The 27,782-nt window shown below is 39.4% G+C and overlaps 1 protein-coding gene across 1 annotated transcript in view; it reads right to left on the minus strand.

The window, feature by feature from the left end:
• immp2l (inner mitochondrial membrane peptidase subunit 2) overlaps positions 1-27,782 on the minus strand; it is a 504,088-nt gene that overhangs the window by 146,928 nt on the left and 329,378 nt on the right. The window contains exon 4 of the mRNA XM_059978244.1: positions 15,260-15,325. Coding sequence (XP_059834227.1) covers positions 15,260-15,325 — 66 coding nt within the window. The remainder of the gene's footprint in view (positions 1-15,259; positions 15,326-27,782) is intronic.

A 27,782-nucleotide genomic window follows, 5' to 3' on the forward strand; every position in this document is an offset into this window, starting at 1 on the left:
CCTCCGCAAATCATATCCGGTTTTCTGGTACAGGTCTGGGTCGCCAGACTCGAATGCCACAGATCTAGCCTTCAGCAGTCAACGTACTTCCTGGTTCATCCACGGCTTTTGGTTTGGGAATGTACAGTAAGTCTTTGTAGGGATACACTCATCCACACAGGTTTTAATGAAGTCAGTAACAACTGCAGCATACTCATCCAGGTTCGAAGATGAATCTTTGAATAGAGCAGTCCACTGTAGGTGCTCCTGTGCTTCCCTTGTCCATACCTTCTTGGTTCTCTCCACTGGTGCTGCAGTCTTCAGTCTCTGCCTATACTCATGGAGTAGAAATACAGCCAGGTGATCAGACTTTCCAAAGTGAGGGCGTGACATAGCATGGTAGACATTCTTGATGGTGGTGTAGCAATGGTCTAGTGTGTTGTTTCCTCTAGTATTGTAAATGATCTGTTGATGGTAATTGCTTATGATTTTTTCAGACTGGCTTGATTAAAACCTCCCAAAACAATGGTGAAGGCATTAGGATCCACTGTTTCATGCATATTCATCCCGTTGCTCAGATCATCTAAAGCCTGACTGATATTGGCCTGACATTGAGGTGGAATGACTACCAAAATGACCCCAGAGAAGCCCGTGGTAGGTAAAAAGGACGACACTTAACTGCTAGATATTCCAGGTGTAATGAAAAAAGTAACTTGCATGTTTCATGTTTTTCCAGCTGGTCCAGTCATCAATACAGATAATTTCTTTACAACAGTAAATTGCAATAGTACAACACAAAGTAATAACAGAATACAGTATCAGGTGTTACAGATTACTGAGAAGGTGCAGTGCGAGCAGACAGTAAAGTGTAAGGCCATAACTGGGTTGGTTGTGGGGTTAACATTTTATTGTATTTTACAGGGGACCACCATTAGGCCATTTGCACTATTGAATTCTCTGCACCATTCCATCATGGCTGCTTTATTATCCCTGTCAACCCCATTCACCTGTCTTCATAGCATAACCTTTATATCCTTACTAATCAAAAATCTACCCACCTCCATATTAAATATACCAAATGATTTGGCCTCTACACCTGTCTGTGGCAATAAATTCTAAAGATTCTAAAGACTACCCTTTTGGCTGAAGAAAATCCTCCTCATCATCCTTGTTCTGATGGGATATTTCGCAAGATGGTGCTATTAAGTGGCAACTTCTTGTGTGCAGCTGCAATGGGAATCATCAAATATTTCCATTCAGGATTACCACAGCAGAAATACACAGACACAGCCATGGGTACTTCAGTAAGCTGCATTGTTTAACATGTTTAAAAATCTATCAAAATTCAAAATTGACGAATCTCAGACAGCAGACTTAAGTTGCGAATGCAGTTCCCCTTTATGAAAAATGAAATGAGGGTGCCACACTACTCTACAGGTGTGACGGACACGGCACCAAAGGTTCCGGGAAGAAGGCCAGGAACTGGGTTGAGGAGGAGATAAGAAAAAAGGATCAGCCATGATTGAATGGTGGAGCAGACATGATGGGCCAGATGGCCTAATTCTGCTCCTATGCCTTATGGTCTTATGATTGAAATGCAGAGGCTTTAGACTCCTACTCCTGGCTATACTGCAGGCAAATGTACAGTCTCAGGAAAATAAAACCGAAGACCTCAGAGCAAAATTACAGTACCAGAGACATCGGGGACTGCTTTACAGGAACATAGCTAACATCTGCTATTTTGGACATAGCACTGCAGCTCGATGGCTTCACCATTCTCCAAAAAGATAGGACATCTTAGACTTTTAAAGACAGATGAGCTCGAGTATGCTTTATGATTAACTCATTTGGTGCATAGACATGGCGGTCTGTCTCAAATCTGCTCCTGCTCACTTGCCCTGGAACATCTATTGGTCAAGTGCTGTCCTCTTTATCTACTGAAGGTGTTATACTCCACCGTCATCCTGGTAGTGGAGTACATTCCACCTCAAATCAACTTCAGGCAGACACTGGAGAAGCTCAGCTCTGAAATCAGCAAGCACAAAACAGCATGCCCTGACGCTCTCCCTCTCATTGTAGGAAATTTCAACCAGCCCAGCTTGAAGAAGTCTCTGAACTACTACCAGCAACATATCACCTGTGGAGCCTGAAGTGCCAACATACTTTACCACTGTTACACCACCATCAAGAACATTTATCATGTAATCCTAAGTGACATTTTGGAAAGTGCGATCACCTACTTCCAGCATATTGGCAGAGACTAAAGACTGCAGCACCAGTGGTGAAGACCAAGAAAGTATGATCTAAGGTGGCAGAGCAGCACTTACAGGACTGCTTTGAGTCAGTGGACTGGACAATATTTAGGGATTCATCTTCAAATCTGAACGAATTCACCGCAGTTGTCACCAACTTCATGGAGATCTGCGTGGATAAGTATGTGCCTTTGAGAACATACCAGACATATCCAAACCAAAAGCCATGGATGAAACAGAAGATCTGTAGTCTGCAGGAAACTAGTTTAAGAGCAAAAAATAATTCTGATAGAGGTTAGAGATGGGATTGGATAGACATCAGCTCTGGCAGGGATAGCAGGCCACTACTTCCTACAAAGCAAAGCCAAAAATCATGAATGGCTGTGATGCCCCACTCCCAGATGAGCTCAATGCCTTTTATGCACACTTTGAGAAGGAGAATACTATACCTGTGCGAACACGGAGCATCTGGTGACTCTGTCTCAGAGGAAAACATCATAACATCTTTTAAGATGGTGAATCCTCATAAAATATCAGGCACTGATGGTGTACCTGACAGGGCTTTGAAAAACAGGAGTGTTCAAGATCATCTTCAGTCTCTCACTGCTACAGTCAGAGGTTCCCACCTGCTTCTAAAGGGTGACAATCACCAATGCCCAAGAGGAGCAGGATCAGCTACCTCAATGACTGTCATCCAGCAGCGCTCACATGTACTATATTCCAACCGATTGCATCAGCATTTGCTACTGCACAGGACTGGAAAAAGTTGCAGAAAGTTGAGAACTCAGCCAACTAGAAGGTGATAGGTGAAGCCTGGTGGTGGGTGGGGAATAGAAGAGGGGAGGCGGAGGAGATTTTTTTTAACTGAAAGTAGAAATCAATATTTCTGCCATCAGGTTGGAGGCTACCTAGAAGGAATATTAGGTGTTGTCGCTCCACCTTGAGGTTGGCCTCAACACCGCACAAGAGGAGATCATAGACCAACCTGTGGGAACAGGAATGGGAATGGGAATTAAAATGTTTGGCCGACAGGAAGTTCAGCTTTTAGCAGATGAAGCAGAGGTGCTCAATGAAGCGGACCCCCCATTTACAACGGGTCTCACCAATGTAGAGAGGGCAGCACCAGGAGCACCAGACAGAAGGGACAACCCCAGCAGATTCACAGGTGAAGTGTTACCTCACCTGGAAGAACTGTTTGGGGGCCTTGAATGGAGGTGAGGGAGGAAGTGAATAGGCAAGTGCAGGTAACACTTTGGCCAGGAGGGAGATCAGCTGGAAGGAAGAATGAAGAAGTGAATGATAGAGGGAGTGATCCCTCTGGAAAGTGGAGAGATGGGGGAGGTAAAGTTATGTTTGGTTTAGGATCCCTTTGGAGATGGTGGAAGTTGCAGAGAATAATGTGTCAGATGTAGATACTCATGGGGTGGTAGGTAAAGACAAGAGGATCTCTTACCACTGTTAAGGCAGCGGAAAGATGGGGAGATCACAGATTCCAGGCAATGGAACAGATGCCAATGGGGGCAGCATTAATGATGGAGGACAGGAAACCCCATTCCTTGAAGGAAGAAGAAGGGCATCTCTGCTCTCCTGGTAAGGAAAGCCACATCCTGGGAACAGATGCAGTGGAGATGAAGGAACTGAGAACAGGGAATAGTATTTTTACAGGAAGCAGGTTGGGAAGAGGTATAATCAAGGTATTTAATCTTATATTGCTACTAAGGTAATGAAATGAAATTAAGGTATGGTTCCCTCCAACTGGCATGATCTGAAAGAGAACAAGTTGAGACTTTTCATTGACACTAATTTTCCAATTCAGTGAGTCTTAAATGAAGCAGAAATAAAATGTCCTGCAGTAGAACATATAATGGAACGCTGAGATGAGAGGAGTTGATATTAAAAAGTACTGGCAGTCTGGTTTTGCCTCTATCTGGGATTAAACAATGAACATTAGTAATAGGGAACAGAAGGAAAGAGAGACTGATCACTGAGATTCAAATCTGTAAAAGAAAATGTGACTGGTAGTTGATCTACTAGTATCAACCCTCCTCTATTAGCAGAATCTTGGACCAGTTGCAGTTCAGTTCCAGCAATTTGCATCTACTACCTTATCGTTTAAGTTCAAGTTGAAGTTTAGTTGTCATTCAAGCATACACATGTGTAATGGGTAAAATAAACAGCATTCCTCTGGGGCAAAGGTACAAAACACTGTACATACAGTCACACACAGAGTATGCAAGATTCAAGATTAATTTATTATCAAAGAATGTATAAATTATACAACCTTGAGATTTGCTTTCTCACAGGTAGCCACAAAGTAAAAAACCCAAGGGGAAGAAAAAAAAAACATATCAAACAAACAATTCAAATTCCAAATCAAAAATGAGTCCTCCGATCCGAAGCCTTGTGCATCCCGGAATAGGCTCAAAGCCTCACTTATTAGTTAATCATATTATCAGGCATGGAGGACAGCAGTTAAGGCAATCTTCACAGGCTCAGTGCCATGGATATTACCACCATGGAGCAAAACCGATTTCTGCTTACAATGGCGCATACGGTCCTAAAATAATATTATCACAAGGCCCTGAGTGGCATGGCCTGAATTTTGAGAGATGTTGCCTGGAGACATGTTTCTGCAAGAACACACACGCAACAGTTCCTCATCTCCAATAACCGCAAATGAAGGCAATCCAGCTAGTCTCACAGGAGGCAAGCAGTGGAGAGCAGCACCAAAGGGTTCTACCCTCAACCTAGGATGGATTCTAGCGGCAGGCCTCTGTTCTCTCACACACCGCCTCCAGCACCTCCTCTTCTGCTTTGCTATAATAGGTGATGCCACGGCATAAGGGCCGGGTCCATGCAGCTCCTGTCATCCATCTCACCAATGAACTGTTCTTGCAGTATTTTGCTTTAGCAACATCTATCAGGATCTTGTGATCACAATAAAATGTTTATTTCAAACACTTGCACGTTTTGATGGACCCAAGAGGCCGCCACAACCAAGCATGCTATCATCTTACCAGGAGAAAAGGGGAATGGAGATAAGTCAGTTGGCTGTGCTGTGAGGTCAGGGAGACAAGGATGTCTGCATAAGTTTCTATGGTTCCAGTAAAGGTAAAGGAAAAGAGTAATTGTATTTCCTTTCTCATTTTCCTTCACTGATTCCTACTGAATCATAATTTTATCTTAGAAAGTTAAATAGACCTCCAAAACAGATAGGAAATGTATTTGTACAGTAATTTTTAGACATTTTTATAGGTTCTGGGTTTAACAATGAGATTTCAATTTGTTGGCTCTTATTTTAGGAATAGTAGAGCAGCAGTACTTTATGCCCTTTAGTATCTCCTAATATAAATTAATTGTGGATGGTTCTTCAGTTTTTTGAAGCTTGATGAGAACACTGGCAACTAAGTCTTAATCTTAAAATGATAGGATGTTCCACTTCTACATTCAACCTGCTGACATTATGTACTTAGTCCCAATGTATTGTCATAAGCTGAAAGGTATGGGTTTTCATTGAAAATGCTGGTTGGCTAGGAGCCCCATTACATGAGAATGAATGAGATTGGAAAGAACACAGGGGCTATAGATTTATACATTGTTTTTCTCATGAAAGGTTAGATGAATGGAAATAAGCATCTTCTAAACGCTGAAGAGGGGAAAATTAAAGTTGGGCATCAAGGGGTGCTAGTTAAACTGGAGCCAATGGGAATCAGGGTGAAAATGCATAGTAGTTGGAATCATACATATCACAACAGAAAATGGCTGTCATGGCTGGAGGACAATCATCTCGGTCATAAGTAATCTCTAGCAGTTACTCAGGTTAGTTTCCTAGGCCCAACTACTGTCAGCTATTTCATCAGTGACCTTCCTTCACTGTAAGGTCAGAGTTGATGATTGCACAATGATCAGTACCATTTGAGACTCCTTAGAAAATCAACCAGTCCATATCCAAATGCAACAAGGCTTGCACATCATCCAAACCTGGGCTGATAGGTGCCACACATCTGCTAGGGAATGATATTCAACAAGAGAAACTCCAATTATTGCTCCTGCTATCAATGGCAGTATCATCAGTGAGTCCACCCACTACCAATATTGTGTAATGAGTACCTCACCTCGTAACTCCCCAAAGCCCGTCCACCATCTACAAAGCTCGTCAAATGGAATGCTCTCCACTTACCTGAATGACTGCAGTTTCAGCAAAACTCAAGAAGCTTAACACCATACAGGATAAGCTTTATAGGTACCTTATCCATAGCTACTCACTCCACCAGAACACATCTTCAGTTTGTAGCAGTTGGTACCATCTGCTGGATTCACCACAGCAATTCACCAAGACTCTTTAGACAACATCTTTCAAACCCCCAACCTCCTCCAACTAGAAGGACATCAGTAATTAAAGCTAGGGTACACCACCACCTGGGGATTGCCACATAGCACACTGACAAAGAAATACTTCATGGTTGTTACGTCAAAATCCTGAAACCCTCTTCCTAGTAGCAATGGGGGTTTACTCACAATTCAAGGACTACAGGAGTTCAAGAAAGCACCTTCTTAAGAGAAGTTAGGGAAAGGCAACTAAATGCTGATTCAGCCTCTGCATTCCCAGCATTCTTAGAACAAATAAAAAAGTTACCAAGTACAACTAAAGCTGAGCCATCCTATACAGCAGAGTCATAGAGTTGTGCGGCATGAAAACAGGCCATTTGGCTCAATTTGTCCATATCAACATGAGCTAGTCCTATTTTCCTGCATTTCACCCTTATTCCACTAAACCTTCCTTGTCCATGTAGAGGTCCTCCCCAACTGACAAATACCCAAATATGTAGAGCCTACACAAACAAATGGTTACTGTGTGGCTGCAGCCATTTTCTACCACCTGGGAACTCAGATCCCAGAAGTATTTGCAAATTGAAAACTATTTGTTTACAAACAATTCACAGGAACAAAACCCTATATTAACCTTAGGATGGATCTGTACCTGTTAAAACATCTCCTAAACATTGTAATTGTACCTCTATATGACAGCTTGTTCCATATACCTACCACCTTGTGAAAAACCTGTTCCTCAGCTCCACTTTAAATCTGTCTCCTCTCACCTTAAATCTATGTCCAACTCCAAGAAAAATATTGTTGTTACGTACCCTGTAACTGGGTCACTTACCAGCAAAGATAGAGAGGTCCATTGAAGTCTGATGGTACTATTTTTAACGGTATTTATTGATAAAAATACACAAAAATAATATCAATGCAAACATACAGATAATATACATCATCAATACTAAATCTAAAAGCGCAGGTATAATGATAATCAATAAGAAATAGCTCTATCGTTGTCTAGGGAATAATGTATTGTCCGATGGAAATATAAAAGTCACTTTAGTTCATTCAGGCTGCAGCTTTTGGTTGGAGAGAGAGACAGATTAAAACTTGCCCATTCCTTTTATGATGTCGATCCTTCGAGAGTCGTTGGGGCTGATCTCTTCTTTCTTGTTAGCTAAAGCCGTTCTTCTGTGGCAAGGCCCACCAATTCCGAGGCAAATGGAAGAGGACGCACGTGGCTTTCCACTGGCTTTTGCTATTACGCTGTTACAGGATTTCTAGTGTTTCTGGTGCGTCTGAGGGGCTGTTCCCCAGACCCTCTTTTATCCTGACTCACAGGGTCTCAGATGTCAATCAGGGTGAAATGATGCCATCCCCCCAACCAGCCCACGTTGCCTGAGGGCTTCCATGAAGTACAGTATTCAATACACAATTCCGTCTCCAAGAGACAATGACCTGTTCCGTGGCTTTGTATCTCTGGGGCCAGGGCATTCCAAACGTCTCTCTCTCATTTCCTGGGTCTCCTGACCTGACTTAATAGCGACTCTCAAAAAGGAGGGGGGCACAGGTGTAACACCCCCTTTCTTCAACAGGTTTTTTACCATCGGAAAAAAACGAAGTAATCCAGAGTCTTACAGGATTTTAGAATCTAACACCATACAAAAGTTTTTTTTCTCTACAGGGTAATACAGTTATACATCCAATTCAGTATCTAGATGGTTACCGATTACATTGTCACTTCCTTTAATATCTTAACATCTTATACCTTACTAAAGTCTTGTAGCATCAGACTCCAATTTAATAACCACCTATTTTTAGGTCTTATTTTTCTTTAGCCAACAAAAACTAAAGAGTTGTGATCTTAGCTTACAGGTATACTACAAAAGTTCATGCAAATACTAAGCTTTATGTTGCTTTCAAACTTAACAGGCAGGCTTCCATGTGGGTTGTCTTTTATTATTCACATGCTTTGTTGAAATCTCTTAAAACCGGCTTCTGCCATTTAAAAATGGCATCCCCATTAACCCTCGCCTCTTTTCCGGTTAATTCCCATGTGGGGAGCTTGTGCACCCTGGCGAAATAGGCTTTCACCCACTCCTTCCATAGGAGTTATTTTATCAACAATGTGTTCCAAACTTAGACCATCTTCTGAATTTCCACCCAATTCTTTAATTTTACGTAAGTTGCTAGTTTTCTCTTCGGGACCCTTCAGGCTAATAGTTTTCAGTTTAAACTCTTTGTTCAAACAACACTTCAAATTCTGCCTTTTCACACCACACTCTGGAATAACAATAGCGTGTGGGGCCCCGTTACCTTCCAACTCAACCTGTAATTGATTCACAGGCTTTGTGGTACCACGTCATTGTCTCTGTAGCCTGATTGCTGCTTTTGATATCAGTCCAGCCTTTAAATTTTCTTCATTCAATTTGGGAACTACATATTTCCCTTCTCCTTCAATAATAATATTCATCTCCCCACTTTTGATCTCCTCACTAACTTTTAACACACCTTCGAGCACAAACACCTGGGAACTCTCACTTGCCACTATTACCAAGGTTAACCCTTTCTTCACTGAACCAAGTCTATCTGACCCACAAGGACTGCATTCCTTTTCAACTGAATCAAATACCTCAGACTTTTTCTGAGCTCCATTACTAGGTTCAGTACCACGTGCATCCACATCTTGGACACACTCAAATGGGACATTTGCCTCTTCCAGGCTTTCAATACCCGTACCCGTCCCAAATTCTAAATTCCCCTGATTCTCCCAGCTTCTCTCTGGGCAACTCCCTTCCGGAGTAACCCGCGGGCTGAAACAACCTCATCTGCCAACCCAGCAGACTTCTTCAAGGTAATGGCATCCTTTTCCTCTAGGACTGCCCTCATTTCATTATCGGGAACACCTTTAGAATTTTCAACATCTTCAAACAGTTCTGCCAAACCAGACAGATCGTCCAGGTCCAACTCTGGACCTTTTAACAGCTCTATCTGTTTCTCATCTTTATTTCGTGCCTCTAGAACTTTTCTCCTCGCTAAGGGCAGGTCTACCTCCTCTCCCTTACTCTCATTCTCTTTCCTATTCTCCTTTTCACCCCCTCCCCCTTGGTACAGGGTCGGTAAAAACGTCTCAGCCAAATCGATACTGGCCTGATTTAAACTGCTCTCTGTCTCAGCTGCCTTTCTCAACATGCTGCGAGTGACCGCGCATGCGGGATAGATCTTGGAATCTAGGGGCGGGACTGCAACGCTCACCGGCCGGCTGGTCATCGTCATTGCTGACCAAACCTTACCACCAGCTAAATCGTTACCAAGAATGACGTTCGCGTCAGTTCTCGGGAATTCTGTTCGCACCCCTATTTCAACTGGTCCAGATACCAGCTCACAATCCATAATGACCCTATGCAAGGGCACCATTTCCGTCCCTTTTCCTATTCCTTTCAAAGTTACCATTCCCATCTTGCGACCAAAATCCAGCACCTTACTGCTAATCAATGATAGTTCAGCCCCCATGTCTCTCCAGATCCGTACTGGAACTGGTGTGTCTCCCTCCCTCACAGACACGGTTCCGTTTGACATACAAGTCTCAGATCCTTCTCGTACTCTGTCTACCTGGGGCTCTCTTGTCGATTTACTGATTACCATGGCACATCCAATAGGGACTGCTGCTTTCCCTTTTCCTGTCTCTTTCCTCGGAGCAAAGCACCTAGATGCAATATGCCCCCCCTTTCCACAAATAAAACAGGTCAAGCCCGGAAATCTCTGGCCGTCTTGCCTTTCCCCCTCAATCTTACCACTAGCTCCCGGCGGGACCTCTGCCTCAGCTGGCGGGCTTTCTCTATTGTTCCCACGGTCTCTCTGGGAACTTTTATTCGAGGAAAACTTTGTCTTGTGGGTTAGGGCATATTCATCTGCGAACCTAGCAAATTCTGAGATGGACTTATTCAGCTTCTCATTCAAATACATCCAGATATCCTCCGAAACACAACCTTTAAATTCCTGAATCAGAATTAACTCCCTGAGATGCCAAAAATCCTCTTCCACTATTTCTGCGATACACCAACGGTCCAAGAGCACGCCCTTCTCATAGGCAAACTCAGTATATGTCTGATTCCACCCTTTCTTTAAATTTCTGTACTTTTGTCCATATGCTTCAGGTACCAATTCACAACTCTGGAGAATGGCTGCTTTTACTTTGTCATAACTCTCCGCCTCTTCCTCCTCCATGGACAATGTCGTATATGCTCATTGTGCCTACCCTTTTAACACACTTTGTAACAGCGCCACCCACTGATCTCTGGGCCACTTCTGATTCACTGCCACCTTCTCAAAAAGCAAGAAATAACTATCAACATCCGTCTCCTCGAATGGAGGTTCTAACCTCAACTCCCGACTAACATTAAACCACTCCTCTTGGTCTGACCCTTGATCTCTTTGCTCTTGCCTTAACTTCTCCATCTCCAAGTCATGCTTCCTCTGTTTCTCTGCCTTCCTCTCCTTCTCGGCTCTTTCCTTTTCTTTCTCAGCTCTCTCCCTCTCTTTCTCGGCTCTCTCTCTCTCCTTCTCGGTCCTCTCTCTCTCCTTTTCAGCTGCTTCCCGCTGTTTTAACTGAATTTCATGCTCCCTTTGTTTCTCAGCCCTGTCCTGCTCCCTTTTCACCTCTAACGCCTTTAGCTGGAGCTCATGCTCTCGTTTCACCTCTAACTCCTTTAGCTGGAGCGCGGAGCGCATGCTCCCTTTGTTTGTCAGCCCTTTTTTTCTCTCTCTTTCTCTCTCTCAGCTCTTTCTTTCTCTTTCTCAGCTCTTTCTTTCTCCTTCTCAGCTTTAACTTAATTGCATGTTCCAACCTTAATTTCTCCAACTCTAACTGAGCTGTCCCACTAGCTGGTACCTTTTCAGGGATATTTTCCAATACCTCAGCTGCAAACACATTCTTCCCAATATAATACTGAGTTATTGCCCTTCGCACCTCCCGCTTTTTCATGGACAACCTCACCTCTGTGAGGTTTAGCTCTTTTGCCAGATTTATCAAGTCCGATTTGGTGGCCACCTCTAGTGCCTCTAGAGTTGGGTTTTCTATAAATTCATCCATGTCCATCTTTGCTGGTTTCCTGTCTGGCTACCCGTGTAACCAGATCCAAGTTTGGACTTACAAGCCCGATTCACTGGCCTCCCAATTTGGTGTCAAATCCCGAGACGAGAACCCCAATTGTTATGTACCCCGTAACTGGGTCACTTACCAGCAAAGATAGAGAGGTCCGTTGAAGTCTGATGGTACTATTTTTAATGGTATTTATTGATAAAAATACACAAAAATATCAATGCAAACATACAGATAATATACGTCATCAATACTAAATCTAAAAGTGTGGGTATAATAATAATCAATAAGAAATAGCTCTATCGTTGTCTAGGGGATAATGTATTGTCCAATGGAAATATAAAAGTCACTTTAGTTTATTCAGGCTGCAGCTTTTGTTTGGAGAGAGAGAGATGGATTAAAACTTGCCCATTCCTTTTATGATGTCGATCTTTCGAGAGTCATTGGGGCTGATTTCTCCTTTGTTGTTAGCTAAAGCCGTTCTTCTGTGACAAGGCCCACCAATTTTGAGGCAAATGGAAAAGGACGCACGTGGCTTTCCACCTGCTTTCGCTATTACAGGATTTCTAGTGTTTCTTCTGGTGCGTCTGAGGGGCTGTTCCCACAGACCCTCTTTTATCCTGACTCACAGGGTCTCAGATGTCAATCAGGGTGGAATGATGCCATCCCCCATCCAGCCCATGTTGCCTGAGGGCTTTCATGAAGTACAGTATTCAATACACAATTCCGTCTCTAAGAGACAATGACCTGTTTTGTGGCTTTGTATCGCTGGGGCCAGGACATTCCAAACGTCTATCTCTCATTTCCTGGGTCTCCTGACCTGAGTTAATAGCGATCTTGTGATTCTCAAAAAGGAGCGGGGGGGGGGCACAGGTGTAACATTGTGAACATACACGTTACCTTTGCCCCTCATGAGATTATATACCTCTATGAGGTTGCCCCTCAGCTTCTTTTTCTCCAGTGTCTCCTTATAACACAAACGCTCCTGTTCATTATATCCTTGTGAATCTTATTTGCGCCTTTTCTAGTTTAATGATATGCTTATTGTATCCAGGCAACCAGAAATGCACACAATAATCCAAGTGTGATCTCATCTATACCTTGTTCAATTGTAACATGACTTTCAAATTTTCAGTGGCCTGACTGATGAAGACAACTTCTTCATCCACCCTGCCAACCTGTCTCAACACTTTCAGGGAACTCTGTACTTGTAACCCCTAGCTCTCTCTTTTCTACATCACTCTTCAGGACCTTGCCATTTATTGTGAAAGTCCTGACCTGGTTTAACTTCCCAAATGCAACACTGCACTTTCTAAGCTAAATTCCAACTGAAATTTCTTGGCCCATTTTCCCAATCAGCTAGATCTAATTGTAATTTTAGATAACATCTTCACTGCCACTATACCATAAATTTTGAGGTCAGCAATAAACTGACTAAATATACCACATATATTATTATCCAAATCATTAATATAGATTATATGCAACAGTGAATCCAGCATCAAAGCCAGTAGCACATTGTTGGTCACAAGCTAACAGTCTGAAAAACAACATTCCACTAGCATCCACTGATGTCTGACGGCAAACTAATTTTGTATACAATTGGCTAACTGTGGATCCATAAGAACTAATCTTCCAAACCAGCCGAACAAGTGGGATCGTGGCAAAGACCCTGTTAAATTCCATATAGGCAACACCTATCGCTTTGCCCTTGGCCATTCTCTCAGTCACCCTTAAAAAAAACTCAATCAAATTCATGACAAATGATTTCCATCATGCAAAGCCACGTTGACCATCTCTAATCAGTCCTTGCCTCTCCAAATACAGGTACATCCTATATCAAAGGTCAAAGGTAACATTCCAGTATATCCCAGTAACATTCCCACCACTAACTTGTCCTTTGGTCTATTGAGACTCTGTCAGAAAAAGGGAGGTATATGTCAGGCATATGTCAAAGAGGCAGCTGAGAATCCCTTGATGATTATATTATATCAATGCACAAAGGGATATTATGAAAATGCACAATGTTTCACAACATTTCCTGTTTCAACATCAGAGTAGGGTAGCGATTAGCGTGACACTATTACAGCTTGGGGCGTTCTCAAGTTCAGAGCTCAATTCCAGCACCACCTGTAAGGAGTCTGTATGTCCTCCCCATGGAGGCTTTCCCCAGGTCATCCATTTTTTTCCATAATCCAAAAAAAGGTTTTGGTTAGATTAATTGATCATTATAAAGGTTAATAGGGTTTATCAGGAGTTGATGGGGCAATGTGGGTTGAAGGGCAAGAGGGGTTACTCTGTGTTGTATTGCTAAAAAAATGTTTTTTTTTGTAGTCCTTTGTAATACTTTATATCACATAATGTGGAGTCCTTCATATTATGTTAGTTATGATGTTTATCAATTTATAAAGAACTTTTAAAAAAGAAACAGAAATTGGAATCAGAATTGGTTTATTGTCAGGTACTGAGGTACAGTGAAAAGCTTTATCTTACATACTGTTCATACAGATCGATTCATTAGACAGAGGATAGAGGTAGAACTGGTAAAATAGTAACACGTCTACAAATAACTCTCTTTAAATAAATGTGTTTGGCATATACCTTTTCTAATTTTTTTTCTCTATTTCCCTTGAATTTTATGAAACCTTACAAAAATACTTGCTTCTACATACCATAATTCTTATAAAGCATGGTGTACCTAATATATAATTTACAGATACTGGCTTGCTTTTACAAATAACCAGATTTTCTGTTATTATTTCAAAAGACATCAGCCACTTTTTTATCCCCCAAAAAGAGCTGTCATCTTTGAATCTGTTTATTCTAGGTGAGAAGATCCAATCATAATGTACTCAGTCTATCAGAAATGCTACAGAACTTTACATCAATAGTTTAAAGATTGGTCTTCAAGACAGGTCAGCTCCTAAATAATACACACTTCAATAGTTCATTTTGCATTTTAATAATATAAAACAAAACAAGAAAATGTAGCACAAGATCTATATATGAAATGTTTATCATTTCTATTTCAAAACAATGTTACTTTATAGATGAATCTAATGTACTCCAACCTAACCTGAGAAGAGCCAACATAAGAATAAACGAATAATGATAAAAGTAACTCATTTTCAGTCCATCTCTCATTTAAATCTCATAACCACTAGGGTGATCAATTTCAAAACTCTATTAGTTCTGCTACAGCCAGCCATTTGGACTTTCATTTCAAGATCACCTTGCAATGCAAAATTGCAGAGCCACACTATTTTAATGTAAGATTTATGATAAATGTCACTTTGCGAGCATATTTACCTAGCATGCAAAACCAACTATTAAATAGGCAGGCAATATATTATCACTGCCAGGGGGAGAATCTGCTCTTTAGAATTTTAGTAGCAGTAAATCAGAGCAGAATTCAACGATAAGAACATGGAAAACAATTCTTTCTTTGTTAGGGAAGTAGCACAGTAATAGCACCTTCTCAATGTGTCACCATGACAATCACAAGAATTCAGAATGAACATTCTGCTGTGCTTTTGTACATGATTAACTGTCATATGTAAGTGAAATCCAAAGAACCTAGTCATTACAGCACAAAAAAAAAACTTACTTGATAATATCTCCTTCAAGGGCAATCACTCGTTTGATTATTTTCTGTTCTGGGTTTCTGGGTGACCTGAAATAAAAAAGGACAAGGTTACTCAATCTGTTATGCCCTCTACCATGTCACTGGGAACTCACCGAAATTTTAGAACAGAAATAAAGACCATTAAAGCCATATGGGAGCTGCTGTGCTCCTTGCCATGGCATATCAATCACAGTTAAATTCCATGAAGCTTTTGAAATAACTTCCAAGTATTGTGATAAACTACGTTTGTAAATCAAGAAAATGTTTAAAGATGGGACACGTGGAGAATCTCAGATTTCCTTTCAAAGATAAGCATTTCCATATTTTAAAGCATTTAAGATCCTGTGAGCCATGAACTATAGATATTCAATTAATTAAAAATATTTGTCATAAAATTCAACATTTCAACAAGAAGTCATTGCAGTGGAACATAAAGAGTATAAATTGGAGAAATTGTTCTTTAAGTAATTCAATTCAAACGATCCAGCAATCCATAATGTCTCAATAATAACTTAGTGGCTACATATATGAAAAACAAATATTGGACAATATAAGGCATAGAAATGATTATTAAAGGTTGTGTAGAGGTATAATTTTTAATTATAAAAGAAAAAAACTCAGCTAGAAAGTAAATTTAAATTTTAATCCATTTGCCCAAGATTCTCTCTCAGTTTCACCTAGAAATAGCATTCAAAAGTTAGGTAAGAACTTTATTGAAATTGCATGAGCTACTGTTCAGTTATTTAAATGTGCTTTTGTTGTTCATATGTGCAGCACAATCTTTGTTTATATAAGAATCCCTAAGAAAAGGCTGTTTAAATTTAATCCAGTTATTGAATAATAATTTATTTCTTGATATTTTAATTGGACTTTAATGTATCATTTCAAGTCATGTAGGTTAGCCTGGCATTGGTTGTTTTGATTTACATTTCTCATGATGAAGTTTCTACAAGCACAAGCTGATAATATTCCTGGGGACTAGGCAAACTAGAGTAACTTTCCATCCCTTTAATGAATCAAACTGAAGGATTGTAAGGTTGACATCTGAAGTCACATCCCAGCATTAAGCAGCAAATTCAGGAGATGGTATGAGGAGGATGAAAAGAGCATGATATGAAAACTTGGAGTAAAAGGACTGATGTTCCAAGTAAATGTATTATTAAAGTACATATATGTCACCATATACAACCTTGAGATTCATTTTCTTGTGGGCATATGAAATAAATCCATAATAGAATAATAACCCATAAAAGAATCAATGAAAGATTGCACTAACTTGGACTAGAGGTATCATTTGCTGAATATGTAGATGATTTCAAATTGAACTGCTTTCAACATAGACTGCTATTGGAGTTCCTACTGTATAAATGTGAAATGTGACTTTTAGTTTGTTTACACTTATGAAAATAAAGTTGGCAACATTGTATAATTTACACTACCTTTAATATGCATGTCAAACACTAACCATATGATCAGTGAACTATCAAATCAGTAAGATGTAACATATTACATTACACAATATGATGTAGTACACACCATGCACAACTGAATAAAACAGGAACAGTAAAGCCTAATGTTGAATGGTACTCTAAAATGACCAGGATAGGGGGAGCAGTCTCTCTTCATAATTAATATAATTAAAAGCATTCCTTCATATCAGTAAATTGACAACACATAATTAAGTATATAAATGCTGAAGACAGAAAAAGAATCAGAGGAGAGGAAAGATAAGGAAAATGTACTTATTTAGACCAAGGCTAGAAAAGACATCACAAGTTTTTTGACAACATTTCTCCATTTTTAAGCAAATTAAGATTATGTTTGATGTGGAAGATCACTGCAGATAGTGGAGTTGCTGCCTTGTCCTTCCTGGTAGCTTTGGTTGCTGCTGGCTATATGTTGTTAAAGTGGCTGAGGCTAGTGGTACAAATGTTGTAAAATGCCATGGAAAGATCCATTCATTGACCTTGAGCATTCATCAGTGATAACTGAACTTCTTTAGTACTGTAGCCCGGTCACAGCGCTGGATGACTCACAGAGATCTCTATACTAGCTTTGGAAAATTTTAAACACAAGCGAGTTCTGCAGCTGCTAGAAATCCAGAGACACAAAATGCTGGAGGAACTATGTAGGTCAGGCAGCAGCTACGGAAATGAATAATCAGTCGACATTTTAAAATACTTCTTCCCACTCCGTCTCCTGTAAAAATGGTATTCCCTTTTCTCAGTCTTTCTCTGCTGCATCTGTTCCCAGGATGAGGCTTTCCTTTCCAGGATATCAGAAATAACCTCCTTCTTCAAAGAACGGGGTTTCCTTTCCATCATCATGGATGCTGCCCTGACCCACATCTCCTCTATTACCTGGACATACACACTTTCTCCATCTTCCCGCTGCCAGGGATAGAGTTCCTCTTGTCCTTATCTACCATTCCAAAAACCTTCACATTCAACACATCATAATCCATGATTCCACCATCTTCAACAGGATTCTATCACTGAACACATCTTTATCCCTCTCACTTTTGGCAAGGATAGCTCCCTCCGTGATCCTCCCTTTCCCATTCATCCCTCCCTCCCTCCCCACTAATTTCCCTCCAGGCAAGTATCCCTGCAAGCGACCAAAATGCTACATCTGCCCATTTACCTCCTCCTTTACCTCCATTCAGAGCCCCAAACAGTCCTTCCAGCTGAGGCAACACTTCTCCTGTGAATCTGTTGGGACCGGTTACAGTATCTGGTGCTCCCAATGTGGCCTCTGTACTGGTGAAATACAACATAAATTGGGGACCGCTTTCTTGTGCACCTCTGCTCTATCCGCTAAATGCAGAATTTTCCTTGTGGCCATTCTGAGTTGTCAGTCAATGGCCTCCTTTCTTGCCATGACGAGGCCACCCTTAGGTGAAGGATCAACACCTCAAATTCTGTCTGGGTAACCTCCAACTTGATGGTATGAAAAGCGATTTTACCTTAGTAAAAACAGTTTTCTTCTTCTGCTTTCTTCTATTCCCCACTGTGACCTCTTACCTCTTCTCCTCACATGCCTATCTCCTCCCCTTGGTGCCCTTCCTTCTTCCCTTCTCCCATGGTCCATTCTCCTCTCATAACAGATTCCTTCCTTTCCAGCCCTTTACCTTTCCTACTCACCTGGTTTCACCTATTAGCTGCCAGCTATTTTCTTTCCCCTCTCCCCACCTTTTTATTCTGGCATTTTACCTCTTTCTTTTTCAGTCCTGAAGAAAGGTCTCAGCTTAAAATATCAACTGTTTATTCTTTTCCATATATGCTGCCTGACTTACTGAGTTCCTCCAGTGTTTTGTGTCTGTTGCTTCAGAAAATTCTTAGTTCTCCATTATCCAATTATGTCTCTCCTTTGTTCTATGCTTCCCAGGGCAGCACTTCCTCCTCTTCACATGTTCTCATGCAGCACCATTACTTTCCTGGTCAGAATGACTGTTCCCACCCTTCCATTATGTGCTTTAGCCACAAGTCACTCTCTTTTTAGGAGAGATCTGCAGTTCACTCGCTTTCTTGGCCCTTTGCTAAATTAAACAATTTTTCAGCAAAGCATTAATAATGGTAACAGTGTAATCTCGCCAACTGCATCAAAGGCAACACAACACAATACATCACAATCCATGTACCTAGATTCAGGGACTGGCCAGGTTAATTACAGAATTCAGAATAATAGAATTATATTAATGGTATCTGTACACATTTGATTACATCATCAATTGATATTTGATTTTAACAATTTCTACAATTTATTTATTATTTAAATAATCACTTATTGAATTTAAGGTCAAATAAATTAATAACCTTAGGTAGGGCTGCCAACTTGTACACAGGCACCCTGTGCCAGGCTGAGAGAGGAAATGGTTTTGTTGAGGAAATAATTTTTTCTCTGACTGGAAGATTTAGCTTGTTTAAGCTTTATATCTGACATCATAATCTTGTCGTTCTGAAGCAATCATCGGAAACACAAAGTGAATTATATTTTTAGAGTTGGCAAAACCATTTTCTTTTATTTTTAATTATTGCTTTCTTATGATTCACACTTTTTTTTCCTTATTATTTATTCTGCATAGGTAACCAAAGATACAAAAGAACTCAGGCATAACAAAGCAATTTTTTTCGCAAAGTAGTTAAGATTTGGAAAAAGGGGGTGGGGTGGAATAGAAATTTTCAAGGAATATCGATTGTATACTCTGAGGGAAAATTTGAATGACAATGAGGTAAAAGCAAGTGATGAAGACAAAGTTAACCACTCTTATAAAGATTTGGCACATGCATAATGGGATGAATAGCCTCCTTCTTTGTTATTAGACCATGATTCACAGCTCTAGCTTTGTTCCATGTTAATTAAAATTTAATTGGAAAGAAAGAATGGAATTCTTTATTCTAGAAGTAATAAAATACACAAAATGTGATGTTTTACTTCAATCTTTCTCAAATTAATACCTAGTCTTCCACTAAATTTTCAAAAATGATTTTAAAGCAGTATATACTCAAGGCTTGCCAGGTTCAATACTTCACAGATTTGATACCACTTCTTACATTAAATATGGCATATTAAATTCTTCTGTTGCCCTCTTCTGATAATTATCAAATTGCTTTGTACATTTTATGAGAATTGAAAGGAGAAAGGTAGTAGATGGTAAGGTCTCATACAATGAACGACAATTTTCAACAAATATCACTGCATTAAATATAATCAATAAAGTCATGTAAATTGTGCTGGACTCTAATAATTGAGAAATAACACAACTGGACCTATAGTATCCATACTGGAAATGACAGTGAAGAATAGCCGAGTAAAAACTTCTCACAGCATAGATTGTCTTGGATTTCTTTGCATGTTAGGCAAAGGTTAGCTAGCAGTCAGATGCCATTGTACCTGACTTCCCACTCTCCAGCCAAAGGCAATGGTAGAGTGTCTACATTGTATGGTGAGGAAATGGATACAATTAGAATCTGTTAACTCAACTGTTTAAGTCATGGCTGGCTGCTTACAATTATTTGAATAAGTTCATCAATCCGATCGAAAATAAAAAAGCACTAATAAATATCTGGGTTACTTATTTTAATGTTAAATTACTTTTGTCTGTTTTAAACATCATTGCATTCATTCAGTTTAATTTATATAGGTCTCCCTGATTCACACTTGGTAAAATAATGTCCTGATGTCATCTCTTCAGTTCATGTTTAGATTAAAATTTCAATAAAGTCTTTTGCTAAGATGGTCTGGTGGCATTCAACTAAAGGGCCTTCTAGTGACATGAAGCCCACTTCAAGGGGCATGTGTGTCCAGAAGACCAGCTGAATCAGTGTTCTGAATCTTGAAATACCAGGGAAAGATGGGTAGACTGGATCTAATATGATTTCATCCATAGAGATATGGTTAATCGAAAATAGCAAAATTAAATTTTGTTCAGAATATTTAAAAACATTATAATTATGCCACTTTAAAATACATTTCATTGCCTTCATTTTTGAGACCTTTTTTAAAGGTGATTTAATATCTAATATGGAACATCAGTTATATGTAATTTCAAGTAATGTTCCACAATATTATGAAAGATTAATAGTTTAATCCTTTAAATGGCTAGAAATAATTACTTAATTTAATGTATTACCTGATTTGGTCACTTTAAGTACCAGAATAATTAACCCCATAGATTGCTTAATACTGTAAATTACAATAATTATAATGACATTCAATAGATTTGGCTGATTTTAAGAATATTATAGCCTAATACAAATTAATGCATTTTAATACATTTCTTGATTTATAAAATTCCAATCCAAACAAAAAATCACTATGCTTGATATTTTTTGAATAGAAACAGTCTTAATTTGCTTATGTAACATTAATATCTCTAATCAGATCCTGATTTATTGCCAATCTGTATTTGGTCTTGAGAATGTAAAGCTGACTTGCCTTTTTAAACTGCTGGAGCCCGGTGATGAGGCTCTTCGTAGAGAGCCCAAGGTTTTGGTACAGTGGCAGTGAAAGATCAGCAACATACTTCCAAGTCAGGATGGTTCTGACTCACTGGGGAATATGCAGCTGGGTGTGCTATTGCTCATCCTACTAGTTGGTAGAAATTTGGAATTGGGCACAAGATTTGGTGAAGAAACCACTGGCAAACCACAGCTCATCCATAATAGAATGAGAATTGTTTTAATGGGGTGGCAATTGATTTAGCTACTTTCTTCTGGCATTGTTTTTTCCAAGATTGTTAATGCTACACTCAATCATTTTAAGTATTCCCTATCTCTCTTAGTATCCTTATAGTTAGAAAACGTATCAGAAGAGTCAGAAAGTTAGTTATTTTCCTCTGAATACCCAACCTTTGATCTGCTCTTCTTACTACTGAATTTGTGGCCATTTCAGCTTCATTTCCAGTCAATGATGACTAAAGTAATGGTGGTGGAGTGGATTTAGAAATATTAATCCCATTGAATCCCAAGTGAAAGTGGTTGCAATCTCTCTTACTGGAGATAAACCTTGCACAGTACCTGTGCTGCATTACATTAACTTAGCCTTATTAACTTAATGTGATATCATTCAGGTTTTGGATTCTTGAACTATAGGGACAGGACCATGAGAAGATATGAATAGAATGGAGCATAGTTCTATCATCTTAAATATCTACACATCTGATACAGACTTCAGTTTGTAAAATGCTGTCTTGATGTCGCATACCATTAATATCTTTAGTTTACCTTTGGACAAAAGTTTTAATCATATCCATCACTAACGTGTCTTGGTGATAAGCTGAAACAGTTCAGCTTAATAAAATTGTTGGTAACATTTTCAATGCTCTTATAATGACTGAGAGTATGCTAATTGGGCAGATTAGATTTTCCTATTTTAGTAGATACTAGGACATCCTAGAGTTCTGTTGTAGTGAAACAGATTGGCTAGAGTGTAGTTAATTCTGAAGCACATCAAATAACACAGTAAAGATGCTGTCAAAGACCATAGCCTTTGCTGTATCAATTCTCTAGCCAACTTTTGAAATCATACTGAATGAATCAAACTCGATGAAGGTTAACTTCTATGGTGTTTGGGAAATGGAAAAGAGACTGACAAGGGCAATTTACATGACACTTCTTGTGAGGATTGTTACCCCATCTTTCTTACCCTTTATTGCAACTGGGGAGGGTTTATAAAGTATCTTTCTACTGTTATCATTCTTGATGTTCACCATCATTCACAGCTATGTATGATAGGGTTGCAAATCTTATATCTAGTCTACTATGGTGAATGATAGATTCTGTATACACTGTTTTCCAACCTTTCTTAACTTTGTAAGTCAGTCAAATGGTTTATCTCACCACCTGTACAGGAATAAGATGGTCAGTCCCTCTGATTGTTTCAAATCCCATTTACTCTTTCAAATTTAGTTCTGAAAAATTCCATGTCAAATTTTCCAGGCCATAGCTGAACCATAAATCTTAAATGGAAACCATGCCAACATGAGACTAAATTTCCAGTTTTGTTTTTAACATACTACTGCATTTTTACATATCTTTTATTGACTGGAATTGTTAAATCATTTGGACTAAAAACCAGTGTAGTCACAGGAATGAACTGAGGAGCTCCAAAGATATTCATTCATTCATTGGTAATGTGTAAATCTCTTAAGCAGGACATAAGTTTTGTGTCTAGCTGTGGTTGGTACCATTGGTTCCTGCTTTAGTTACAGTTATGGCCTTAAATTGTCTTGTACAAAGAGCACATAACTGGAGGAAATTTCAGTGAAGCAGCCATCCACAAAAAGGTGATTTGACAGTGCCATAGCAACACACACAAAATAGTCAGGCAGCATATGTGGAAATGAATAAATAGTCAATGTTTCGACCTGAGATCTTTCATCAGGACTGGCCATGTCTATTTTAGGTTGTAAAAGAATGGCAATCAGAAAGAAAATGGTGCTTATATATAGATGTACAGTACCATGTTCCTGGAGAAAATGATTAACATTACAGACAATCAGGGCACTTTCTGGTTCATCTTACATATTAACTATAAGTCTGGCTCTTTTGATTTTAATGTTTCAGTTTTCAACAGCTATCCTAGGAAAAAGTAAAATTGTGCTTTTTGCACAGCAAAAACTGAATTTGTACAATATAAATTTAATATAATGTATCAGAATGTGTATTGAATAATAACAAAATACATCAGCTTTTAATGCATTGGAAAGCTGCTCGAAGACAAACACTTAATGCTGCAATCTGTAATCCCGTGTATTTTCTCTGGTTCTTAAGGTAAAGACTTACATTACTTTTTACTAAGTGACGATGATTTCACTGCAATGGCTTTGCATCAGAAATTTGTACTTGGCAAAATATTTGGAAGGTGCACCAGAATACAAAGTTCAAAGTAAAATTAATTATCAGAGTACATATATCTCACCACATACCACCCTGAGATTTTTTTCTGTTAGCAAACTTAGCAAATCTATAGAACAGTAACTGTAAACAGGATCTGTAAACTGTAAACATCAGGAACTGTAAACAGTAAATAAACTGTGTAAATACAGATAATAAATAAATAACAATAAATAACAAGCATGAAATAACAAAATAAAAGAGTCCTTAAATGAGTATAGTTATCCCCTTTTGTTCAAGAACCTGATAGTTGTGGGCATTAACTGTTCTTTAACCTGATGGTGCAAGTCCTGAGGTAGCTGACAGCAGTAGTGAGAAAAGAACATGGCCTGGGTGGTGAAGATCTTTGATAACGGATGCTGCTTTTCTATGGCAACGTTCCATGTACGTTTGCTCAATGGTTGAGAGGGTTTTACACATAATGTACTGGGTTGAATCCATTAACCTTTGTTGGAACTTCTGCACAAAGGCATTAGAGTTCCCATACCAGGCCATAATGCAGCCAATCAGCACACTTTCCACCACATATCTATAGAAGTTTGCCAAGGTTTTTGAAAACATGCCAAATCTCCGCAGACTCCTGAAGGAGTAGAGCACTGTCGTGCTTCCTTCACAATTATATCTATGTTATTTCCTTACCAGAGTTCATGGTTCAATCTATTATCGAAATTGTAAAACCTTTCAGTCGTATCAGTGCATCCAGTGTATCCGCATCCAGTGCAACAAACAACTAAGAGCTGCCTCATCTGCCTCTGATACAGCAGCCTTGCCCTGAGATTGCCGATCTTATTTTTTAGCGACTGCATATTCGGTACAGGAGGCCTCATCATGAGAATGGAAGGAGAGCTGAAGGCAAGTGGGTGTTCAGCGCCTTCACCAGGAGGTCCCAAAAGCCAGTGGAGCAACACACGGGTTTTGTGTTGCCGAAGTTAATCCTGAAGAAACACTAGACTTATACCATCCACAGGGAACTCAGATCACAGATTATGTGGGTCAAAGATAACCTGGGACTCAGAACAGCTGGTGTTTACAGGATTCACTGTGAATAGGGAGCAGCATACATCTGCCAGACAGGACACACAGTGGAAATGCACATCAAGGAGCATTTGCGTTTGGATTACCCAGAAAAATCGGTGGTACCAGAATATTGCATTTGTGATGGCCACAGGATTGACTTCAATGGCACAAAAATACTGTGGCCTGCCAACGGCTTTCAGGACTGCTCGATGAAGAAAGTCATTAAAATAAAACTAGAGGAAAACTATTTTAACAAAGACAAAGGTCTCACTCCAAGTAAGAACTAGAATTTGATTGAAAGCTAGGTGGGGCAGCAGAAACCTGACTGATAAAGACTAACCAATCAGGAGGGACAGACAACTGGGGTATAAATACCACCAGATTAGACATGCCCAGACATAAACTCTGATGAAGATGGCAGAGTCTGTCAATTAAACGTCGATTAAAATCGATACCTAAGTCGAGTATCTAAATCACTTACTGATATATTGACAGCTTTTATCTCCCCCGGAACACTTAAGTGTCTTGAAATTAGTACCAGTCAGCATGCAATACATATAATGGGCTCACATTCTCATCTGGTTTTCATTAGAAAAAAATTTCTATAAGCCTAGGTTGAAATAGTTTTCTATCATGATTTCATCTTTGCAAAAGGCCAAAATGGATTTATACATCAGAAAATGAATGACACATGAGTTTGAACATCAGGGTGTTATAAATTCTGCATTGAAAATTAGTCTTTCTGCACCCAAAGTGATTTCTGTCAATCAGTAAAACAAACAAAATAGTCTATGCTTTGAAAGCAATCATTCCCAACCCACTTTGGTTCACAGCCTGAGTCACTGCCTATTCAAGATGCCAGCTTGTTACTCAGCTGTCACTGCTACTCAAAAACTGCAAGGGTGTATATAACTTGTATCCAAGTGTAACTCACCCACATCTTCTCCCTATCTCAAAGGAGAATTGCCAGCCCTCTAATTACATTTGTCCTCCCACTGGCATGGTCAAGGTGGTGAGCAAGATAGGAAAATTACAAGCATGAGCTGCTTTTGACAGTATATAAATGGAGATCTGCAAATTAAAACTTCAGCAAAGAGCTAAATGATTTAATTTTATTTCCCATTGGGTCAAATATAATTAAGAATAATACTTAGGAGCCAGAGACTAAGAATACAAGGGAAATAAATAAGATCACGATGGAAGTGCATCAATGGTGTAAAACTCAGTACTTCCCAACTGCCCTGGTAAAGCTGAGAATTTATAAATTATATAATCCCATGCATTATTAAGGTTCATTAAACTGAAAGCCCTATATATTATGAAACAAACACATTTTAGAATACTCAAGCATAAAATTGAATTTCAGCTTATTTAGAATGATATTAAATCAGGTATTCTATAAACTGAGCTTAATTATTGTTCATTTTTCTTTAATTTTAAAGCTAAATGCATCAATTAATGTAGATAGATCAATGCTAGAGACGATGAGGTAATTGTAATAAAAGCTCACATAATTTTCCAGTCAAAGTAGTGCATTATTTAAAACATTAATTGCATAAAATAAGTGCATGGAAATTTTTGAAGTACAAATTTCTGCTTTAAAAAGATGATCACCACAATCCAAATCAATGAGCTTCGACAGAGCTACACAATCATCAAAAGGTTTGTCATCTGTGATAAGGCTATCCTAAGATGAAAGCTACATCTGCACAAAGTGCATTGAGCTACAGCTTCTTATAGACTGTGTTAGGGAACTGGAGATGAAGCTCGATGACCTTTGGTTCATAAGGGAAGATAAGGGGTGTTAGATGGAAGTAACAGGGAGGTAGTCATCCCTAGGTTTTAGGGAGCAAGTACCTGGGTGACAGTCAGATGAGGGATGGGCTCCCAATTCCCTTTGCAACCCCTTACATTGAAATTTCTCTCCCCCCCCCCAGATAATAGTCTACACTGTTACTCCTTTTATCAAAATGCATTTTCATACATTTCCCAACTCTGTATTCCATCTGCCACTTTTTTGCCCATTCTTCCAATTTGTCTAAGCCCTGGTGCAATTGCATTGCTTCCTCAACACTACATATGCCTCAATCTACCTTCGTATCATTGGCAAACTTTGCCACAAAGCCATCAACTTCATAATCTAAATCACTGACAAATGATCTGAAAAGTAGTGGTCTCAATACTGACCGCTGAGGAACACCAATAGTCGCTGGCAGCCAACCAGAAAAGACCCCCTTTATTCCCACTCACTGTCTCCTGCCTGTCAACCATTCTTTTATCCATGCCAGTATCTTAGGATTTTATCTTGTTAAGCAGCCTCATATGAGGCACCTTATCATATGAAGCCTTCAGAAAATCTAAACGTGACATCCACTGCCTCTCCTTTGTCTACTCTGCTTGTTACTGCCTTGAAGAATTCTAACAGATTTGTCAGGCAAGATTTCCCTTTAGAAAAGCCATGCTGAATTTGACTTATTATCCTGAAACCTTGTCCTTAGTAATAGACTCCAACACATTCCCAACCACTGAGGTCAAGCTAACTGGCTTATAATTTCCTCTCTTTTGTCTCCTTCATTTTAAGCAGTGCAGTGACATTCGCAATTTCCCACTCCTCCAGGACATCAAGTGATTCTCAAAAGATCATGACCAATGCATCCGTTATTTCTTCACTAACCCTTTCTGGACTCTGGGATGTAGTCCATCTGGACTAAGTGACTTATCCACCTTAAGACCTTTCAATTTGCCTAGCTCTTTTACCTTTGTAATAGCAATGGCACTCACTTCTGCTCTCTGACACTTGTGGATCCCTGGCAAACAGCTAATTTCTTCCACAGTAAAGACTGAAGCAAAGAACTTATTAAGTTCATCTGCCATTTCTTTGTCTCCCATTAATGCTAATCTCACTAGCATCATTTTCCAGTGATCCAATATCAACTCTCAGCTCCTCTTTACTCTTTATATAACTAAAAATTCTTTTAGTACCCTGCTTTATATTATCGACTAGCTTGCCCTCTTGACTTTTGTGGGATTTAAAAAGCTGCACATAAGCTTTAAAAAGCCATTTTGTTGGATTTTATAAGCTTTTATAATCA

Source organism: Hypanus sabinus, chromosome 8 (genome assembly GCF_030144855.1).
Source record: "Hypanus sabinus isolate sHypSab1 chromosome 8, sHypSab1.hap1, whole genome shotgun sequence".
Lineage (NCBI taxonomy): Eukaryota > Metazoa > Chordata > Chondrichthyes > Myliobatiformes > Dasyatidae > Hypanus > Hypanus sabinus.